The 19,993-nt window shown below is 34.7% G+C and overlaps 1 protein-coding gene across 4 annotated transcripts in view; it reads left to right on the forward strand.

Annotated features, from left to right (window-relative positions):
* The window catches only part of METTL25 (methyltransferase like 25), a gene marked incomplete at both ends in the record, with an annotated part of 125,426 nt that overhangs the window by 51,482 nt on the left and 53,951 nt on the right, over positions 1–19,993 (forward strand). For all 4 annotated transcript variants that reach the window (XR_014297439.1, XM_082666127.1, XM_082666125.1 and 1 more), the window contains 2 exons: positions 13,123–13,217; positions 16,672–16,701. Coding sequence is in view for 3 of the 4 variants with exons in the window: in XM_082666127.1 (XP_082522253.1) it covers positions 13,123–13,217; positions 16,672–16,701 (125 nt within the window). The remainder of the gene's footprint in view (positions 1–13,122; positions 13,218–16,671; positions 16,702–19,993) is intronic.

Raw genomic sequence — 19,993 nt, forward strand, 5'->3', positions numbered from 1 at the left:
GTGAATTAGTTTCTGTTTTGTAAATAAGTTCATTTGTATCATTTTTTTTTAGATTCCACATATAAGTGATATCATATTATACTTGTCTTTCTCTGACTTACTTCACTTAGTATGATAATCTCTAGGTCCATCCATTTTGCTGCAAGTGGCATTTTTTCATTCTTTTTTATGACTGAGTAATATTCCATTGTATATATGTACCTCATCCTCTTTATCCATTCATCTGTCAGTGGATACTTAGGTTGCTTTTATGTCTTGGCTATTGTAAATGGTGCTGCTATGAACATTGGGGTGCATGTGTCTTTTTGAATTAGAGTTTTCTCCAAATATATGCCCAAGGGTGGGATTGCTGGATCATATGGCAACTCTCTTTTTAGTTTTTTAAGGAACCTTCATACTGTTTTTCATAGTGGCTGCACCAATTTACATTGTCACCAGCAGTACAGGAGGGTTCCCTTTCTCCACACCCTCTCCAGCATTTATTATTTGTAGAATTTTTGATAATGGCCATTCTGACTGGTGTGAGGTGATACCTCATTGTAATTTTGATTTACATTTCTCTAATAATGAGATGTTGGGCATTTTTTCATGTGCCTATTTGCCATCTGTATGTCTTCTTTGAAGAAATGTTTATTTAGGTCTTCTGCCCATTTCTTGATTGGGTTGTTTGTTTTTTTGATATTGAGCTGTTTGAGCTGTTTATATATTTTGGAAGTTAATCTGTTGTCGGTTGCATTGTTTGAAAATATTTTCTCCCATTCCGTAGGTTGTCTTTTCATTTTGTTTATGGTTTCCTTTGCTGTGCAAAAGCTTATAAGTTTGATTAGGTCCCATTTGTTTATTCTTGCTTTTATTTCTTTTGCCTTGGGAGACTGACCTGAGAAAACTTTGGTACAATTTATGTCAGAGAATGTTTTGCCTATGTTCTCTTCTTGGAGTTTTATGGTGTCATGTCTTATATTTAAGTCTTTAAGCCATTTTGAGTTTATTTTTGTGTATGGTGTGAGGGAGTGTTCTAACTTCATTGATTTACATGTGGCTGTCCAGCTTTCCCAACACCACTTAATGAATAGACTGTCTTTTGTCCATGTATATTTTTGCCTCCTTTATTGAAGATTAATTGACTGTAGCTGTGTGGGTTTATTTCTGGGCTCTCTATTCTGTTCCATTGATCCTATGTCTGTTTTTGTGCCAATACCGCACTGTTTTGATTATTGTAGCTTTGTGGTATTGTCTGAAGTCTGGGAGGTTTATGCCTTCAGCTTTGTCCTTTTTCCTCAGGATTGCTTTGGCAATTCTGAGTCTTTTGTGGTTCCATATGAATTTTAGGATTATTTGTTCTAGTTCTGTGAAAAATGTCATGGATAATTTGATAGGGATCACATTAAATCTGTAGATTACTTTGGGTCGTGTGGCCATTTTAACAATATTAATTCTTCTAGTTCAAGAACATGGGATATCTTTTTATTTCTTTGAATCATTTTCAGTTACCTTTATCAATGTTTTATAGTTCTCAGCATGTAAGTCTTTCACCTCCTTGGTCAGGTTTATTCCTACTTTTTTTTTTTTTTTTGACACAATTTTAAAAGGGATTTTTTTTTTTTTTTACTTTCCTTTCTGATATTTCATTGTTAGAATAAGGAAATTCAACAGATTTCTGTACGTTAATCTTGTAACCTGCTACCTTGCTGAATTAGTTTATCTGTTCTAATAGTCTTTAGGGTTTTCTATATAGACTATTATATCATCTGCATATAATGACAATTTTACCTCTTCCCTGCCAGTTTGGATACCTTTTATTTATTTTCTTGTCTGATTTCTGTGGCTAGGACTTCTAATACTATGTTGAATAGAAGTGGTAAGAGTGGGCATCCTTGTCTTGTTCCAGATTTTAGCAGGAAGACTTTCAGCTTTTCCCTGTTGAGTATTATGTTGGTGTGCATTTGTCATAAATATCTTTTATTATATTGAGATACGTTTTCTCTATACCCACTTTGGTGAGAGTTTTTATTGTGAATGGATGCTGAATTTTATCAAATGCTTTTTCTGCATCTATTAAGATGATCATGTGGTTTTTGTCTTTTCTTTTGTTGCTGTGGTGTATCACATTGATTGATTTGTGTATGTTGAACCATCCTTGTGACCCTAGGATGAATCCAACTTGATCATGGTATATAATCCTTTTTATGTGTTGTTGCATTCAGTTTGCTAATATTTTGTTGAGGATTTTCGCATCTGTGTTCATCAAAGATACTGGCCTGTAATTTTCTTTTTTGGTAGTATCTTTGTCTGGTTTTGGTATTAGAATAATGGTGTCTTCATAGAATGATTTTGAGAGTGTTCCCTCCTCTGCAGTCTTTTGGAAGAGTTTGAAAAGAATTGGTATAAGTTCTTCTTTGTACGTTTGGTAGAATTCCTCAATGAAACCATCTGGTCCTGGACTTTTGTTTGTAAAGTTTTTTCTTTATTACAGATTCTATTTCAAGTCTAGTGATAATTGTTCAAATTATCTGTTTCTTCTTGATTCAGTTTTCATGGGCCTTATATTTCTAGAAACTTGTCCACTACTTCTAGGTTGTCCAATTTATTGGCATATAATTGTTCATAGTATTCTCTTATGGTTTCTTTTTTGTATTCTGTGGTATTGGTTTTTATTTCTCCTCTTTCATTTCTTTTTTTGTTTATTTGGTCCTCTCTCTTTTCTTCTTGGTGAATGGCCAGAGGTTTGTCGATTTTGTTTATCCTTTCAAAATCCCAGCTCTTGGTTTTATTGATTTTTTTCTAACTTTTTTGAATCTCTATTTTATTTGTTTCCTCTCTGATCTTTATTATTTCCTTCTTTATGCTGACTTTAGGTTTCATTTGTTTTTCTTTTTCTAATTCTTTTAGGTGGTAGGTTAGGTTGTTTATTTGAGATTTTTCTTGCTTTATGAGGAAGGCCTATGTTGCTATGAACTTCCCTCTTAGGACTGCTTTTGCTGCATCCCATGTGTTTCGTATGTTTGTGTTTTCATTGTCATTTGTCTCAAGGTATTTTTAAATTTCCTCTTTGATTTCATTGTTGACCCGTTGTTTTTTTAGTAGCATGTTGCTTAGTCTCCGTGTAATCATTTTCTTCTCATTTCTCTTTGTGTGGTTGATCTCTAGTTTCCTGTTGTTGTGGTCAGAAAAGATGCTTGAACTAATTTCTGTCCTCTTAAATTTGTTGAGGCTTTTTTTGTGAAGGGACACTGTTTTATATGAAGCAGTCAGGGAAGACCTTGTTGTTAACATAACATTTGAGCAGACATTTGAAGGATGAGAGAGGGACCAATGCAGTTATTCTGGAGAAATAGTGTTCCAGGCAGAGGGAATAGCAAGTAAAAAGCCCAAAGGGAGGAGCTTGCCTGCCTTTTTCAAGGAACACTGCAGACACCAGTATGGATGAAACAAAATGTCAAGATCAGAAGCTGGGAGATCAGTTAGGAAGCTGATCTAGATGAGAGATGATGGTGGTTTAGATCAGAGAGGAGCAGTAGAAGAAATGGTTAAACTCTCAATATTATTTTTAAAGTATTGCTAGCAGAACTTATTGACAGATTCAATGGGGGTGTGAAGGAAAGAAGAAAGCCAAGTGTAATTCAAAGATTTTTGGCCTGAAACAATGGGAAAATGGAGTTGTCATTTAGTGAACTGAATACGACTGCTGAAAGAATAGAATTGAGGTAGAAATTGTTTAGTTTTGGACAGGTTGAGTTTGACCTTCCTTTTAAAAATTCAAGTGTGGAGGCTATATTATCAGTGGATAGATAATTCTGGGTTTCTGAGGACAAATCTGGGTTAAAGATAAATCCCTGAGTTATTAACATATAGATACTAAGTCTGAGTGAGATCACTTAGGGAGCAGAAATGTTGAAAAGAAGTACAGAGACTGAACCTAGGAATATTCCAAAGGGGTTTGGGAAGATAAGGAGGACCAGCAAGGTGACCTAATAAGGAAGAACAGTACAGTGTTGCTCTCTTACTTAGCAATGTATCTTGGAGCTCTCTCCATTGTTAACATATATAGATTTACTAAATTTGTTTAATACAGGATAAAGTATTCCTTGGAATGGATGTACCATATTCTATTTTGCTTCTGCTATGTTGATGGTATTTTTTTTCTAATTTTCTCCTCTAACTATAATTTTTATCTAGTTCCATAGTCTATCTGGATTATTTTTGTTTATTTGCAAAATGGTTTTATTTTTATATTTTTCTGAATGCTATTTATTGAATAATCCATGCTTTCACACATTGATAGGAAATAACACCTTTCTCAGATAGTGCATTTTTAGGTTCTCTTCTTTTCCCTTAATCTGTTGGTTCCTGTGATAATACTATACTGTTAAAATTACTTTAGTTTATTTGAACCTTTGAAATCCAGTAGAGCAAGTTCCCCAAAGTTCTTATTTTTCAGAATTTTCATAGCTAACCTCATTCATTTTTCTTTTATATGAGTTTTACTTATTTATTTACTTTAAAAAGAGTGACCATTTTACTTCATTGGTCTGTGTAAGACATACAGATGAAATTTTATATTTTTTAGAGACCAGATATAGGGTTACTGAGTGAGTTTCCCCAAAGAAGAGATTTCAGTCACAAAGGGCTCGCTAACTGCAGCTCATTTATTGTCTGGGCTCAGCAATGGAAGCCAGGATATTCAGTGCACGTATGGTGAACAATGCCAGATAGGAAAGTCGAACAATAAGGCTTTTGTTTCGTATTTTGCTAGAGTTCTTTCTAATATTTCTAGTGTAGATGCGAAAAGGGTAGACCATCTTTTAGAGAAGGAAATAGTTAATATTTAAAAATCTTATTTAATATTAACAATTAGGAAGCATTTTAAAATTTGATGATGAAATATTTTATTTATCCAGAGATCTTGGCAAGAGGAAAATTGAAATGTTGATCACATCAACAATTTAATAAGGCTTAGGTAGAAAAGTTTACTTGAGTCTTCATTTGGGATTAAAGTATATGTGGTTTACAGTGCAAATTCATAGAAAAGTTGCAAAATGTTTTATGCTTAAAAAGAGTGATTTTTAAATTATCTCATTTTCTTTATAATGTATAGATCAAAATAAACATTGCTGACCAGATTTAAAGTAAAAGCTGATTTTTTTTTTTTTTTTTTTTGCGGTACGCGGGCCTCCCACTGCCGTGGCCTCTCTGGTTGCGGAGCACAGGCTCCGGACGCGCAGGCCCAGCGGACATGGTTCACGGGCCCAGCCACTCCGCGGCATGTGGGATCTTCCCGGACCGGGGCACGAACCCGTGTCCCCTGCATCGGCAGGCGGACTCTCAACCACTGCGCCACCAGGGAAGCCCTAAAAGCTGATTTTGATAATTTGTGTGTCAAATGAGTTTTAGAGTCAGATTGTTAAAGTCCATTAAAAAAGAAAAAAAGCCTGTTGGGATTTTTATTGACATGCATTGAACTTAAAGATCATTATGGGAATAAATTATGTCTTTGATATTTTTTTCTCTTTGTAACATAAATTATCTTTTCATTTATTTGGTTGTTGTTTCAGATATTTGTGTTAATCTTGCCCAGTTTTAGTTTGGTTTATTCCTAAGGATTTTGTTGGGTTTTTTTCCTTCATATAAGAAATATTTATTGGGTGCCTGACACATGCTAGTCACTATTCTAGGGACCAGGGGTACAAAATTGATCAAAACCAAGTCCCTGCCCTCATTAAGTTTATACTCTGATAGAAGGCATCAGGGAATAGAAAAACAAATAAATAGATACATAATGTCAGGTTATAAACAGGAGAAAAACTAAACAGGGAGAGGAGGGTCAGATATGTGAAGAGTAAAGCAAAATCTCTCAAAAATCACTTTATAGGGCTTCCCTGGTGGCGCAGTGGTTGAGAGTCCGCCTGCCGATGCAGGGGACATGGGTTCGTGCCCCGGTCTGGGAAGATACCACATGCCGTGGAGCAGCTGGGCCCGTGAGCCATGGCCACTGAGCCTGCGCGTCCGGAGCCTGTGCTCCACAATGGGAGAGGCCACAGCAGTGAGAGGCCCGCGTACCGCAAAAAAAAAAAAAAAAAAAAATCACTTTATATATTTTTTCCCTATCTTTTTTTCCTATCTTTCAATAATAGTCATTGTGGTTTTAAATAAGATAGTCTAAAACCCTCTATATACAAAGGTATAATGTAAGTTGAGATTATTAATTTAGGTGACAAAAATTTGTCTCTAACAGCATAATACCTGTTTATTTTTCCTAGATAAAATTATATGTCAGATTTCATTTATGTCTAAAGAAAATTTAAAAGTGTGTATTTTCAAAGTAGAGTGAGGACATGTAGATAATCTTGTTTCATCTGTGTAATTCTGTTGATTCAGTTCAACAAAGTTCTGTAGTAGGCAGCAGAGGATGTATGGTAAGTGAGATACTCTCTTTCCCCTTAGGGAGCTCATGATGTAGTGAGGAATTCACAAGCAATTACGTAGAACTTTCTTGCTTGTCTGAGAGTGATATATTTGTGACCTATAGATTTTAATCAACTACAGATATGAATTATTGAAAAGATGAATGAAAGAAGTAATGAGTGATGGATGTATAAACCAAATGCTATTAAGACTAGAAGAGAGAGTAATTTTTCATAACTAAGGGATAAAGGAAAGCTTTCTAAAAAAGGTGACATTTGGTCTTCATTTAGAAAGATGAACAAAGAAATTAGGGCCAGATTATGAGAGTCATGAATGCTATACTGAGGTCTCAGAATATTATTCAGTGGAAAGCAAAGTATACTTTGTTCCATAAAAATATTTTTGAGTGTTTAATGCAAAAGAGTTGCATACATTCATTTACATTTCTGAAAAGTAGTAATTTTTCGCATAATAGAAGATAGACTGGCATGGAGCTAGATCAGGACAGGGAGACTGGTTAGGGAGTAGTTATAAGAGTCCAAAGCAAGGATACTTTAGATAAGAACAGTAGGAGGAGACAACAATTTACCAGGCCTTTTCAGAGATAAAACCAACTAACATGGTAACCAATGGTAGGGAAATGTGGTAGGGTCAGGGTAAGGGTGGCAGTGAAGGCTAAAGATGATGGCAAGGTTTTAGGTTGGTTGACTATATAATGATATATCATTATGGGTGAAGATCAGATTTGTGGGCTTAGGAAATGAGTTTATTTTTGCATATTTTTCATTTTAGAAATGTTCAGCAAATAGTTTAAAATTCTTACGTCAAAATCCAGAAAGAAGTTCAGACTGAAATAATGTGGGAATTAAATTTAAAGGAGTAGATGTAATTGCCCAGAAACTGGAGTGAGGTATCTACAAGCCAAGGATTGCCAGCAACCACCAGAAGCTAGGAAGTGGCAAGCAGAGATTCTTTCCTAGAGCATTTGGAGCGAGCATGATCCAACTGATACCTTGATTTCAGACCTCTAGCCTCCAGAACCGTGAGAGAATACATTTCTGTTGTTTTCAGCTACCCAATGTGTGGCCATTTGTTATGGCAGCCCTCTGAATGTATTACAGGGATCATGAGTATGTATTGAGATATGGACAAGATTGTCTAGGGAAAGAGTATAGATAGGGCAAGAGTTCAGACTAATTTTAGGCAATTTAGATAGACTTAACTATGCCCAAATTTTACTTTAAAAAGCAGTAAGACCAGGCAAATGTGATACTTGGTTACCATACAAAATTTTTAGTACCCATTACATTCTACCTAGCCGCTTCATACTTTTGTTTACCAGATGAAGGCATGTGAGTTTATGAGCCTTTATTCAAAGAAGTATAAAAGGGGCTTGGGGAATGAGAGGATTAAGCCTTAAGAACATTTAATAGACAGAAAATAATGAGCTATCAAGGGGCTATGAAGAGCATTAGGCCACAAATAAGAGAGAATGATACCATGGAAGCCAGATGAAGAGAATGTTTTAAGGAGGGAGTATCAGAAGCTCTCGAAAATCTACAGTAAGAAAAATACCCATTGGGTTTGGTCTCAGATGCTGGTGATGATGGAAACAAGAGCTGTTTGAGTGGCCTATGTAGATCTTTTCAGAAAGATACTGTTACTTTTAATATAGAGGAAGGACAAGAAGGCAAAAAGAAAGGGAAAAAGAATTTTTTAGCAGGATTACATTTACCCAGTCCAGAGCTAATGAAGATTGAAAACGAAAAGGAGATATAATTAAGAGGATGCGTATATAAGAACTTGGAGATTAAAGGAGAGAAGAATAAAAGGTTGTTCTAAAATTCAAACTTGTTTAATTAAGTGGATAATATTATTAACACAAGAAGGAAGAACTAGTAGAACATCTACATTTACAAGAGTAATGCATTTCTAAAGCCAGCAAAGACTAAGAAACTGGGCATATATGCAGAGAAAACCATAATTCAAAAAGACACATGCACCCCAATGTTCATTGCAGCAGTATTTACAGTAGCCAGGTTATGGAAGCAATTTAAATGCCCATCGACAGACAAATGGATAAAGAAGATGTGGTACATATATGCAATGGAATATTACTCAGCCATAAAAAGGAATGAAATTGGGTCATTTGCAGAGATGTGAGTGGACCTAGAGACTGTCATACAGAGTGAGGTAAGTCAGAAAGAGAAAAACAAATATCGTATATTAATGCATATATGTGGAATCTAGAAAAATGGTACAGATGAACCCATTTTCAAGGCAGAAATAGAGACATAGATGTAGAGAATAAATGAATGGACATTAAGTGGGGAATGCCAGGCAGGAGGGTGGTGGGATGAATTGGGAGATTAGGATTGACATATATACACTAATATGTATAAAATAGATAACCAATAAAAACAAATCATATCTCATGTAAAAAAAAAAAGACTAAGAAAATGAAATAGAAGAAAAAAACAAGAGGCTTCATCTACTCCAAAATTATCATTTAAAGATAGCATGAAAGTGCTCGTAAAGGAAAGCAACTTGATTCACTGATAAGGAAGTTTAATGCCCAGTTTAACTAGATTTGAATATAAGTATACGAACACAGTTAAATAGGAGACCGAGACTTAATAATAGAAATGGTGAACACAGTGACTTTGATACAGGACGTAGAAGGGAGCCTCATTCTTCACTGCAGTCAGAATGAAGCTGGTGAAATAGATTCTAAAGATTATATTGAATCAGTATATGAAAGGCTTTGTTTGAGGGTGTCTCTCTGTATCAGTTTTTTGCACTTGTTCTCTTACAAATTGAACAGCTGTGAGGCTACTGTGACCTCAGTCAAAGAGGAAACTGTGATGCAGACTCAGAAAACTTCAAGGTGATTACACAATCATTGGGTTGTCCAGAGGAGTGAGTCTTTAATGTGGTTTCACATAGCCCTGAGCCAAGGCTGGCAATTGCTGTAAACTGCCCTAAGACCTTAAAGTTCATGGGTGTTTTGGATAGAGATTTGGGGAGCCATGTGCATGGAGTAAGACTGCCCTTCAGCTGTCCTTCACACTGTTATGTAGGGTTGAAGGGAGAACTTTCTTACACACAGGTTAAGGGCACCCTTCTGTAGGCCTTCACCTTCATCAACACAAGTTAGGGAACATGCTTGCCATCTTTCAGCCTCCATTTCTCCAGTGACAGCCCTGTGTGCTCAGTTTGTGACTGCTCCCCTGCTGGCTTCCATGCTATATCATCTGAAATCAAGAGGAATGCCAGGAGTCCTGTGTATCCGTGTCTGCATCTTCCCTTTATCAACTGTCAAGCCCAGAACTCTGTATTCCCCTGAAAAATTCCTTCCTCCGCCCCTACCACAACACTCACAGCTTCACCACTATCTCTCTAGGGATGGTAAAGACCAAATCCCATCGTGCCTTTGATCCCCATTCATGTCAGCCCTCACCAGAAACCCTGGCCTCACAATTCATTCCTGATTTCTGGGATTCTCATCAAATGTATCTCTATATGTCCTTTGTTCTGACTAGTCTTCTACCTCTCCTCAATTCCAAAATTTTCTGGAATTTGGTCATTCATTACTAAAAGTGTCTTTATCTGCAGCCTATTCTCTGAAAATTCCTTTACTGTCTAATCAAAACTTAGCTCTTTGCTGAGGAAGCATACTTCCCATCCTCATCGAGCAGTGCATTTTTCTGTCTCATTTCCCTTGTATGAGGTAATTAGCCTCTCGATTGCTACTTCAAGACTGTATGCATCATCTAATGCTGTTTCAGAAATCACCACAAAACTGAATGGCTTAGAGACAGAATAAATTTTATTATCTCTTACAGTTTCTATAGGTCAACAATTTGAGAGTAACTTTGACATGGATTTCTTAGATTTTTTTTTTCCTGGAAATAATATACCCCTTCCATTGTAATATATTTTCCAGAAATACTCTTCCCATTTCAATCTAATGATAAGTTATAATTTTTCTCAGTCAGTTTTTTTAGATTATTATTGGCAGAGGAAATTTCTACCTGTTTTCAGACAAGTAGACCTGCTTTTTTCCTGGCAACATAAGGTGAATTGCAGAGCAATGATGGCGCACTAATTATACTTTTCATTACAAATGCATTGCTTGTTTCTTAAGTGGGATTCTTTTCATGTTCTGTAGTAAGTTGACTTTCATTTCTTCTTTTCCCCTAGTAGAAATTTATTTTGTAGGTATTTGGTTGGGATATTATAAGTTGAGAAATTGCTGGCTAATCATTTTAAATGGTAAAATGTTCTGGTATTATGTTTTTGGAGATTAACTGTATCCTGTTGGAAGCACTTTGTTTGTTTGTTTTTCATTGTCTTCCCCTAATATTTACATGGCTTGCTTCCTCGTTTAAATCTCTGCTCAAATATCACATCCTCAAAGAAGACTTCTGTATTAATTAGGGCAGAAGTATTCAACTAGTGTGCTGTGGATGCTATATGGGAGTTCCCGGGATACTGCTTCCTTCATCCCATAGGTTTTGCCTCAACACAGTTATCTGTTTATTCCACTGTGATGTACAAAATTTGCCATATTCCCAGAGGGCTGAGCTACAAAAAAGTTTGGGAAGCATTAAGATAAAGATTTAGGTGCAAAATGGGTTCAAACCCAAAGTAACAGTGACTTCAACAAGACAGATGGATATTTCTGTTTCAGTCCAGAGGTAGACAGAGTTAGTAAGGGAGCTCTGCACCAAAAAGCCTTCCAAGAACCCAGAGTCCTTCTATTTTGTTGCTCCACCATCTGCTTGCCAACATGAACACATTCGAGGGATGAAGTAGAGTGGAAAGTGTGGGGGAAAGATCATGCCCCCCCCACTCCTCTTTGAGCATTTGCACACATCATTTCTGCCCTCATCCAGTTAGCCAAAACTTACCCTCTAGCTATCCTAGTGACTGCATGGGAGTCTGGGAATTGCAGTCTTTAACCCGAGCAGCTGAATAGCCAGGTAAAAATTGAGTGCTGTTACTACAAGGAAGAAGGAGAGAACAGATGGGGGAAGGGAAAGAACTAGCTGTTTTATTGGTTAGCACTTTTCCTAACACTCTCAATAAAAGACCACAACCCCATTTCTCTAGCCCCTTACCCTTTGCAGTAAAGTTTAGATATTTCTTTCTTCAGTTGTAAGAAAAAAATTGAAGTACTTAGAGTAACCCTTTGATTTAGCAATAATCATGTTTCAGTTAAATCATAAAGCCTTCAGTAAAACTCAAACTGCTGTTTCAAGGCATCTTGGAAATTGACAGAGAAGTAGTCCAGGGTCCCTAGTTACTGGATAGGCTTCAAGGGCTCCATGATTCCTGGGCACTTGTAAAGTGAAATTGTTTATATAGCCTGGTGGTTAAGAGCATGGCCCCTGGTGTCAGACTGCCTGGGTTTAAATTCCAACTCTGCCATGTGCTAGATTTGCAACTTAGGCAGTTTTCTTAACCTCCCTGTGCTCACTTTCTCTATCTGAAACATGAGAATAATAGTATACCTATTTCACAGAATTGCTGTGGGGACTAGTTAATACATTTAACGCTCTTAGCATTTAAAGCTAGTTATTACATTTAAAGCACTTACAATAGTGCCTAACAATATTAAGTGCTGTATAGATACTAGCATTATTATTATTTATATTCCTAGGGCAGGGTCAGTACCTTCCATCTGAGTATCAATAACGTCTATTGTAAATCTTACTTTAATACCTGAAAGAAATCACTATCACAGGCTTATGATCTGCATGAAATTTAAATTTTCTCTATTTTAATAAAAAATCATTTGACCTTTCATAACACAGAAGTTTATTTAGTGGAATCTACCTCAACAGTATTTTCTTTTAAAGCATTTTCTTGTTTTCTAGTTCCTGTTTTACTTAACCTAATAGAAAATTTATATTCATCTCAGTTTTCTTTTAATTGCCACAGTTTTGATAGGCTTAAGCTTTTCTAGACTTTAATTTAAAATAGAAATTTTTTTTTTTCCTTTTGAGAAACCCTGTGCAGTTAATAGTTGTACATAAGGGGCTTACACATCTGCAAGTTGCACGTGTAACTCTGTTAGTGAGTTGGGCAGCAGATACCTGTGATTAAGCAGAAAATGTTGATTTTTTTGTTGTTACTCGAACCGTAAATGCAGTTGAGCCAAACTGAATCACAGTTGAAAATCTTACAGCCTGTCAAGGGAGTGAAAAAATAAGAGCCTATACAGCTGTTCATTTTCTGGAAAGTGAACATCGTGGCTGGAAAAAAAATTGGTGCTTCAACATTGTTAGGAATGAATTAATATTGTTCTATAATAAATTGCCAAATGTCACATTTAATAAACCATTTTATTAGAAAGTCAGGTCAGCAGTAAATGCCCAGCATCTCATTACTTATCTTCTGTAGGTACACTGAACATGCAAAGTATTTCCATTTTAAATTGCTTTTGCTAAATATTTGAGAAATAATTTTGGCAAATTGGTTGGTATCAGACCTGGAGCTTAAATACAAAACAGCTGTTGTTGAGAAAATACCATTTTCATAACATTAATATGCTTTTAATTAACATACTGGAATGAACTGTTAAACATTACCACTTACATGTTTAACTACTGTTTGACTTTCAAATGACTGATTTGCTTTCTCAATAGATTATTTACTTTAACTAAAAGAGGAAGAATTTTATTTAAATAATCCGTATTTTTATTCCGTCTGCAGAATGTACCCAAGAAAAGTGGGGATTTCCAATGTGCCACTATTTAAAGGAAGAGAGATGGTGCTGTGGCCGGAATGCCAGAATGTCAGCATGTTTGGTATGACTGTTTTTTTTTCCTGGACTTAGAGTTTTATCCAGATGTTGCAGAATTATATTTATTTATTTTTGGCTTCATTAAATGCCAAATTTTGCAGAGTGTCATAATTAATGTTTTTGTGCATTGCAAATTATGAGGAAGAAAATGACTTACCTTTCCAACATTACTCTGCATGCAGTGTGATAACAATTTATAATTATACTATAATTCTACATTATAGTACTTAATTTCTTAATATAATTACTTTAATTATCATATAAAATGTACCAACAACCAAGTCTTAAACACAGAATTACTGTAGTGCTTTATCCACAGCTCTGTGGTATGTTTGTGTTTTTTTGTAGCAGATCATTTGGCCTCCTGATTTTTTATAAAATGGGAAAAATATTATTAAGCTACCTGGGATATGAAGTAACTATCTAGTTAAGTGAAATCTTTATTTAGCTCGTGTCCTTAGACCTAGAACACTTTAGCCACAGTCTTCTCTGTTTGTGGTGTTATGTTGGTTTAAAAAGGAACAGATGCCAGTTAAATGGTATAAGTGGACTTTGTCATCATAAATTTAAAATATAGCTTTTAAAATAATGTGTTTAATGCCCAATCCCAAGATAAATTAACTATTTTGTAGTCATTATCTCAATATTTTTTATATTGCCAGTAACACAGCAATATAAAAAAAGTGTTCTAGTGTTCTGGGTCACATATCTGAGAATTAACTTCGAAATCTTATTTATGCTCAAATAATGATTTCCTTTTGTGAGTCCTCTTAAAATACTTTTCTGGGAATTTGGCTTTCTTTCATTATATTTGTAAATGATACTCATTTAGGGTCTTGTTAGAATGGGAGGTCATTCTTGGAATGACTTGGTTCCCAGAATGCTGGCAGCTTATACCCTCTAGGCAAGAAACTGAAATAGTCTTTTATAGGGAATCTGATTAGCCTAAGAGAAAAGACTAAAGGTATTGGCATTAGGGATTTCACAATGAAATAGGACCTTTGTGGTGAGATCCACAATTAAAAGTCCTCACTCATAAGCACAGTGCTTCTAATCAAGTTTATGATTACCACATTTTAATTATCAAAAAGCCAAGAATCACTAGTTGTCTAAGAAAGTCTAACATGAAAGAAAAGAGATCAGATAAACAAATAGAAGAGTAGCAACTTGGAGGAAATGGATACTATCCAAAGTAAAATAAAATAACTATTAGTATCCCTTAGAAAATAAAATGATATAATATATCCACAAAATAAAAATGTTTGCTATAAAAATAAACATTCAATAAACCAAAAAGAAGAGTTTTTGAAAAATAAATTCCAGAATGTAGAATTTGTCAACCGTGCCACACTTAAGAACTTTGCCTGACCAATGTCAGCTTCTCATGGAATGCCCCTCTCCTAAACTCTATCCCTGTCTTTGCTCACCTTGACTTCTTTTTTTGATGCTAATCTAGGAAAGTCTAAGGAACATATTTCTTTTGGTGCATCTTGTTTTATTGCCTTTTGCTCCATAACTGACCTTTTCTACAAATATTCAAAACTTAAGGGGTTGAGAGAGAGACACACAGAGAGAGAGAGAGAGAGAGAAGTATACCTTTCTGGTGACACTTTCAGATAAATTGTTAAGGGTACTAACCAGAGGGGAAAATTTAATTACATTAGTGCAATCTTGTCAGCATACTTATAGCCTGATAAAACTGTAAAATATTTTAGATTAGTATGAAACGAACACTTGGTATATTTATTGGCCAAGAAAAATTATTAATGTTTGTAAGAAACTGCTTATCACCTACCTGATTATCTTTTATTATGTAATCAGAATTTATCATTGGTATTTCTAAAACAAACACATCAGCAACACATACCAAAAGTAGTCCTGAGTTATATGAGATTTTTATTGATGCCAAATCATTTATTATTAAAAACTTTTGTATCTTTATTATTGATAGTTCGGCCTTTTAGCAAAGCAAGTAACACAACAATTTAATCTGAAATGAACACAAGCAGTACTGTAAATGAAAACTCAGTGTTTTCTTCAATAACATACTTGTTCTGGGCCTGTTGCTACTTAATTTAATACAAAAATTATATAGTAACTATCTTCTGTATTCATAGCACTCTGGTTCTTGATGTTCATGAAGGTATCCTTGAAGTCAATGGAAAAATTACATTTTTTTTTCTTCAAAAAATTTCTTTAAAGCAAGCTTTTATACCGTGAACTCATTTTCCCACTAACTCTTCATGGTGTGAGGGCATGAGAAGTAAACCGGGGTTCAGAAAACAAGTTTTTAGTTCCTATTCACCTGCTAACTAGCTGTGCAGCTTGTGTCAAGACCCTGCCATTGTCAGTGACCTCGTGCATCTGAGAAAATTGCACTTGGGATAATCTGCACATTTTCTTTCAGTTTTAAAAGTACACGATTCAGCTGTATCTAAAAAGTATTATTTATAAAGACATAGCCATCTGAAGCAAATATGAGTACTTTAAATGTGAGTAGGAAGTATATGCACTGTTACATTTTACTGTTTTTCTTTATGTTTGAAATATTTTCTAAGGAAAACTTTAAAAATAAAATTTTAGCTAAAATGTTATATCTAATTTAGTTATAAAACAACGTAAGTGTAGAAATGCATGTCTAAAAAATTGAAAGTTTCAGAAGGCCCTATTCCATTTTTAAATTATAACAAATCCTTTCATGTATGTTAGATTATGAGTATTTATGAGAAATATTGGGAAAATTTTATAAAATATTGGGAAAACTTTATAAAATTTTATAAATATTGGGAAAATTTTATAATTTTTTTTTTATAAAAGTGTTTTGAATTTTAAATAAATATCAGTGTAAAAGCAGCTACCTATAAAATTGCAAAAATATGTATTACTTTCTCTTACGGTGACTTGATCATATGTGAATTTGATTTGAATTTGACCATGCAGACCAAAAATATATGTACTTTTCTAAACTAAGATTTCAACTATAATCAGTTCAATATAATCTTGTTTAATAAAAGATGAAATTATACATTTATAAAAAATTGGAAGAAAATAAGTTAAAAAGTAGTATGTATATAAATATGTTTATGTATGTCTATAAATAATAATAGTTTTGGATTTATTTGATTGTTTTAGCTGCAATAAAAGTGAGCCAAGAATATGTCATTTTCTTTCTTTCCTGTTTTCTAATTCCTTCTAAAATTCAAGGAGTGTATACAGTTGGGGTGTGTATGTGTTTGTGTGCATGACACACATCCATATATCAGCCCTAAATTATACAAGTGTACCAGTTAACATTCCTTAATGTTATTAACACTTTTAAGTGTATAAACTTATATGTTATCATTTAATTAATCTTTTTAAATGTCACTTTTACAAGCCCTTATACAGTGTGTTTATAAGTCTTATAAGACAAGACTAAATATATCAGCTGTCTTTGTCTTATTTTTTTCTCCTTAAAGGCACTGGAGCGCGTTGCAGTCGGCCAAGGGGTAAGTGAGCGTTTTTACTCTAATCCAACTGATGAATGTGATAGTTTTTCTCAAAGTACTCTTCATACTTGACCTGCTGATGAACCTAAAACCTGATGGATTTTTATAAGTATCACCTGTTCTTGTCACCTACTCATATTCAAACTTATACATGTTCTGTAAGTTTACTTTAAAAGAGAATTTACTTTAAAAGAGAATTCTCAGGAAAAGTAAATTGAACTTTTAGGAAAACTTCCACATTATACTCTTGTACTAATGTCTCATTTATTCATACTATATTAAACAGTCTATAAATATTTCTAAGGAATGTTATTACTGACTGTCAGGCTTTTATGGGCTTAGTTCAAGCAAAGATAAACAAGGTATAGCATTCAATTTATTTTTTAACTATAGTCCAAACCACACATTTTAGTTGGTTGTTTTTTAACTTTCTTCTTTATTGACTTCATTAGTCATTAGTTGCAAAAACCAAATGGGTTTTTACATATAAACAGATGTTAAGTGTATCCTTCACATATTCATGTAATTGCCTTTTCCTCTACCTTAAGATTTATGAAACATATTAGGAATTTTAAAGTATTTTTTTAAGAGTTCCTTTTAAATTTTTCACAAAAGTTTTCTTATTGCCCTAAATTTTAGAAATTTCTCTTTTGCTTATTTTCAGGGAGGATTAATATGTCAATTTGAATTTTTAAAAATAATAGTAGCATAATAGTAGCAACAAGTATCATTTACTGAGTGCTTTCTCTGGGCCAGACACAATGCTAAGAATTTTGTGTGGTTTTTTTTTTTACTCATTATACCTATCTGAAAATTGATAAAAACTGATTTTTTAAAGGCATTTGAGCATATTGTTTAAGTGTGTAAGCTTTAGTCTCAGACTGCTGGTTTGCATCAGCAGTCTGCTGGTCTTCATCAGTTACTGGCTTAGTGATCAGAGACACATCATGATTTCTCCATAGCTTAATTTATCTGTAAAATAAAAAAATAATAATAAAAAAATAAGAGTAACAATAATACCTTCCTCATAGAGTTTTTGTTAGGATTAAATGAGTGAAAGATGTAAAATGCTTAAAACCATGTCTATCACATAGTAAGTGTTCAATAAATATCAACTGTTGTTACTGTTACAGGTGGTTAATAATTATGATCATGAAAAGAATACCTAAGTTTAACACAGAGCTTACCAAAGTACTGTTCAAAGTTTTCTTCATCAATTTCTTCATCAATTCTTCATCAATTCTTCATCAATTAAAGTGCTGCATACATGGCCTGTGAGATCGGGACTATTATCCCATGATACACATGAGGAAACTGTTAAGTAGTGAACACTGAGATTTGAGTCTCTTGACTCTGGAGCCCTAGCTCTTAACTACAGTACAGATCAAAATAGTGGTTCCTTTGGGGTCTGGAAGAGGAAAGAGCCTTAATCATAATAGTGCCCCAATGCACTTGTGCTCTGTTTTTCAATTTCCCAAGGGCTTGTTCATGTTTACAGTCAAGCTTATGAGTTGGGTATTCCCCAGACTTACATGAGAACATGATATACAGCAGAAGTTTAGTAGTGCATTCTAGCTCAGTTAATTGCAGTGTTCTTTTAGCTTAGTGCCCTTTCCACTAGACCTGTAAAATGCATGTCTAATATATATATACACACAGACACACAGACACACACACACACATATATATACACACACTTTAAGGGTGTACTCTTTCTGCTCCCTCCCATTTTAAAATGCATTAAACTGTTAAGTTGATTTATCACTTGTGAAGGACAGAAAGTAAACTCTGAGCCACATCTAGCTTATTCCTGGAGTAGTCAGGCACAGGCTGCTTGGGAGATGTTGACTTCCTTCCCACTTACCCCCATCTGTATTTATCAGGATGGATAGTCCTAGTTATTCCAGGAATGCACATTCGAAGGCACTTCATAACTCTCCTTTCTCTTAAGAAACAGCTGTAAAGCTCTTATTTACTCAGGGTAACTTGGGAAATGATGATTTTATTCTATCCTGTTTGTGTTCCTCTGTGCATTCCATTTTTGTATGTTCTCTTGCTTAAAATACATTTCTTGGTCTTTTTTGGTGGCCTTTCTACAATCAGTTTTTTGTTTTTTTGTTTTTTGTTTTTTGCGGTACATGGGCCTCTCACCGTTGTGGCCTCTCCCGTTGCGGAGCACAGGCTCCGGACGCGCAGGCTCAGCGGCCATGGCTCACAGGCCCAGCCGCTCCGCGGCATGTGGGATCTTCCTGGACCGGGGCATGAACCCGTGTCCCCTGCATCGGCAGGCGGACTCTCAACCACTGCGCCACCAGGGAAGCCCTACAATCAGTTTATAATAACAATATAAATATACATTTATTTCTAAATTATTTGGATACCATTTTACATAATTTTTCTAAAAGGCATGGGAAAGGAGAGCTTTATTTTTAAGAGTTTCTTTGCTTTCCTAAATGAAAGTATATGATAAAAAAATGAATGACACCCTATCCCTGCCAAAGTGTCAGAGAGGCAAAATAGCATCATGACTTGGTACTACTGGGACATCAGAGCTAGGCTTCTTCAGTTCAAATAACAACTTGACTATTTTTAGGAGTTTCATATAAAATTTACATAAAAATGAAATTCCTCACAGGGAGATCAGCTCAGTGCTTTGTGATGGGGGTGGGATAGGGAGGGTGGGAGGGAGGGAGACGCAAGAGGGAAGAGATATGGGGACATATGTATATGTATAACTGATTCACTTTGTTATAAAGCAGAAACTAAGACACCATTGTAAAGCAATTATATTCCAATAAAGATATTAAAAATAAATAAAAATCCTACCTATTATAGCTAATCAACTAAAAAGTTAAGAACTTTGTCAGTCATTTATAATACTAATATTTCACTTCATGTAATAGTTTATTTCCCAAAATGCCTTGAATTTCAGTAGAACAGTATAAGAGTAGGTGTTAATATATGAAAAGGGATTTCAGCATTTTTGTGAGAGAACTGAAAGGATTTGGGGAAAGTGGGGAGCAGATGATAGAGATTTGGGGTACTGAAGAAAAAAATTACTCAAGATGAAAAAACATCAAATGGAAAATATATCTAGAGAGAGGAAATTCTTAATGAAATGTTTGGAGAAATCTTCAAGAAAGGAAAGTTTAGAAATCAGATTTTGTCTCAAGAAGTTGTATTTGGAAAGAGATTTTTCATAAGGAGTGTGCCTTTTGAAGGTTATAAAGTTCAGTGTGAGCACTCAAGTATGTATTTGTGTCTGCTTTCATTGAGTTATTTTAGGAGTTGA

The sequence above is a fragment of the Grampus griseus genome (genome assembly GCF_964374135.1).
Source record: "Grampus griseus genome assembly, chromosome: 11".
Taxonomy (NCBI): Eukaryota; Metazoa; Chordata; class Mammalia; order Artiodactyla; family Delphinidae; genus Grampus; species Grampus griseus.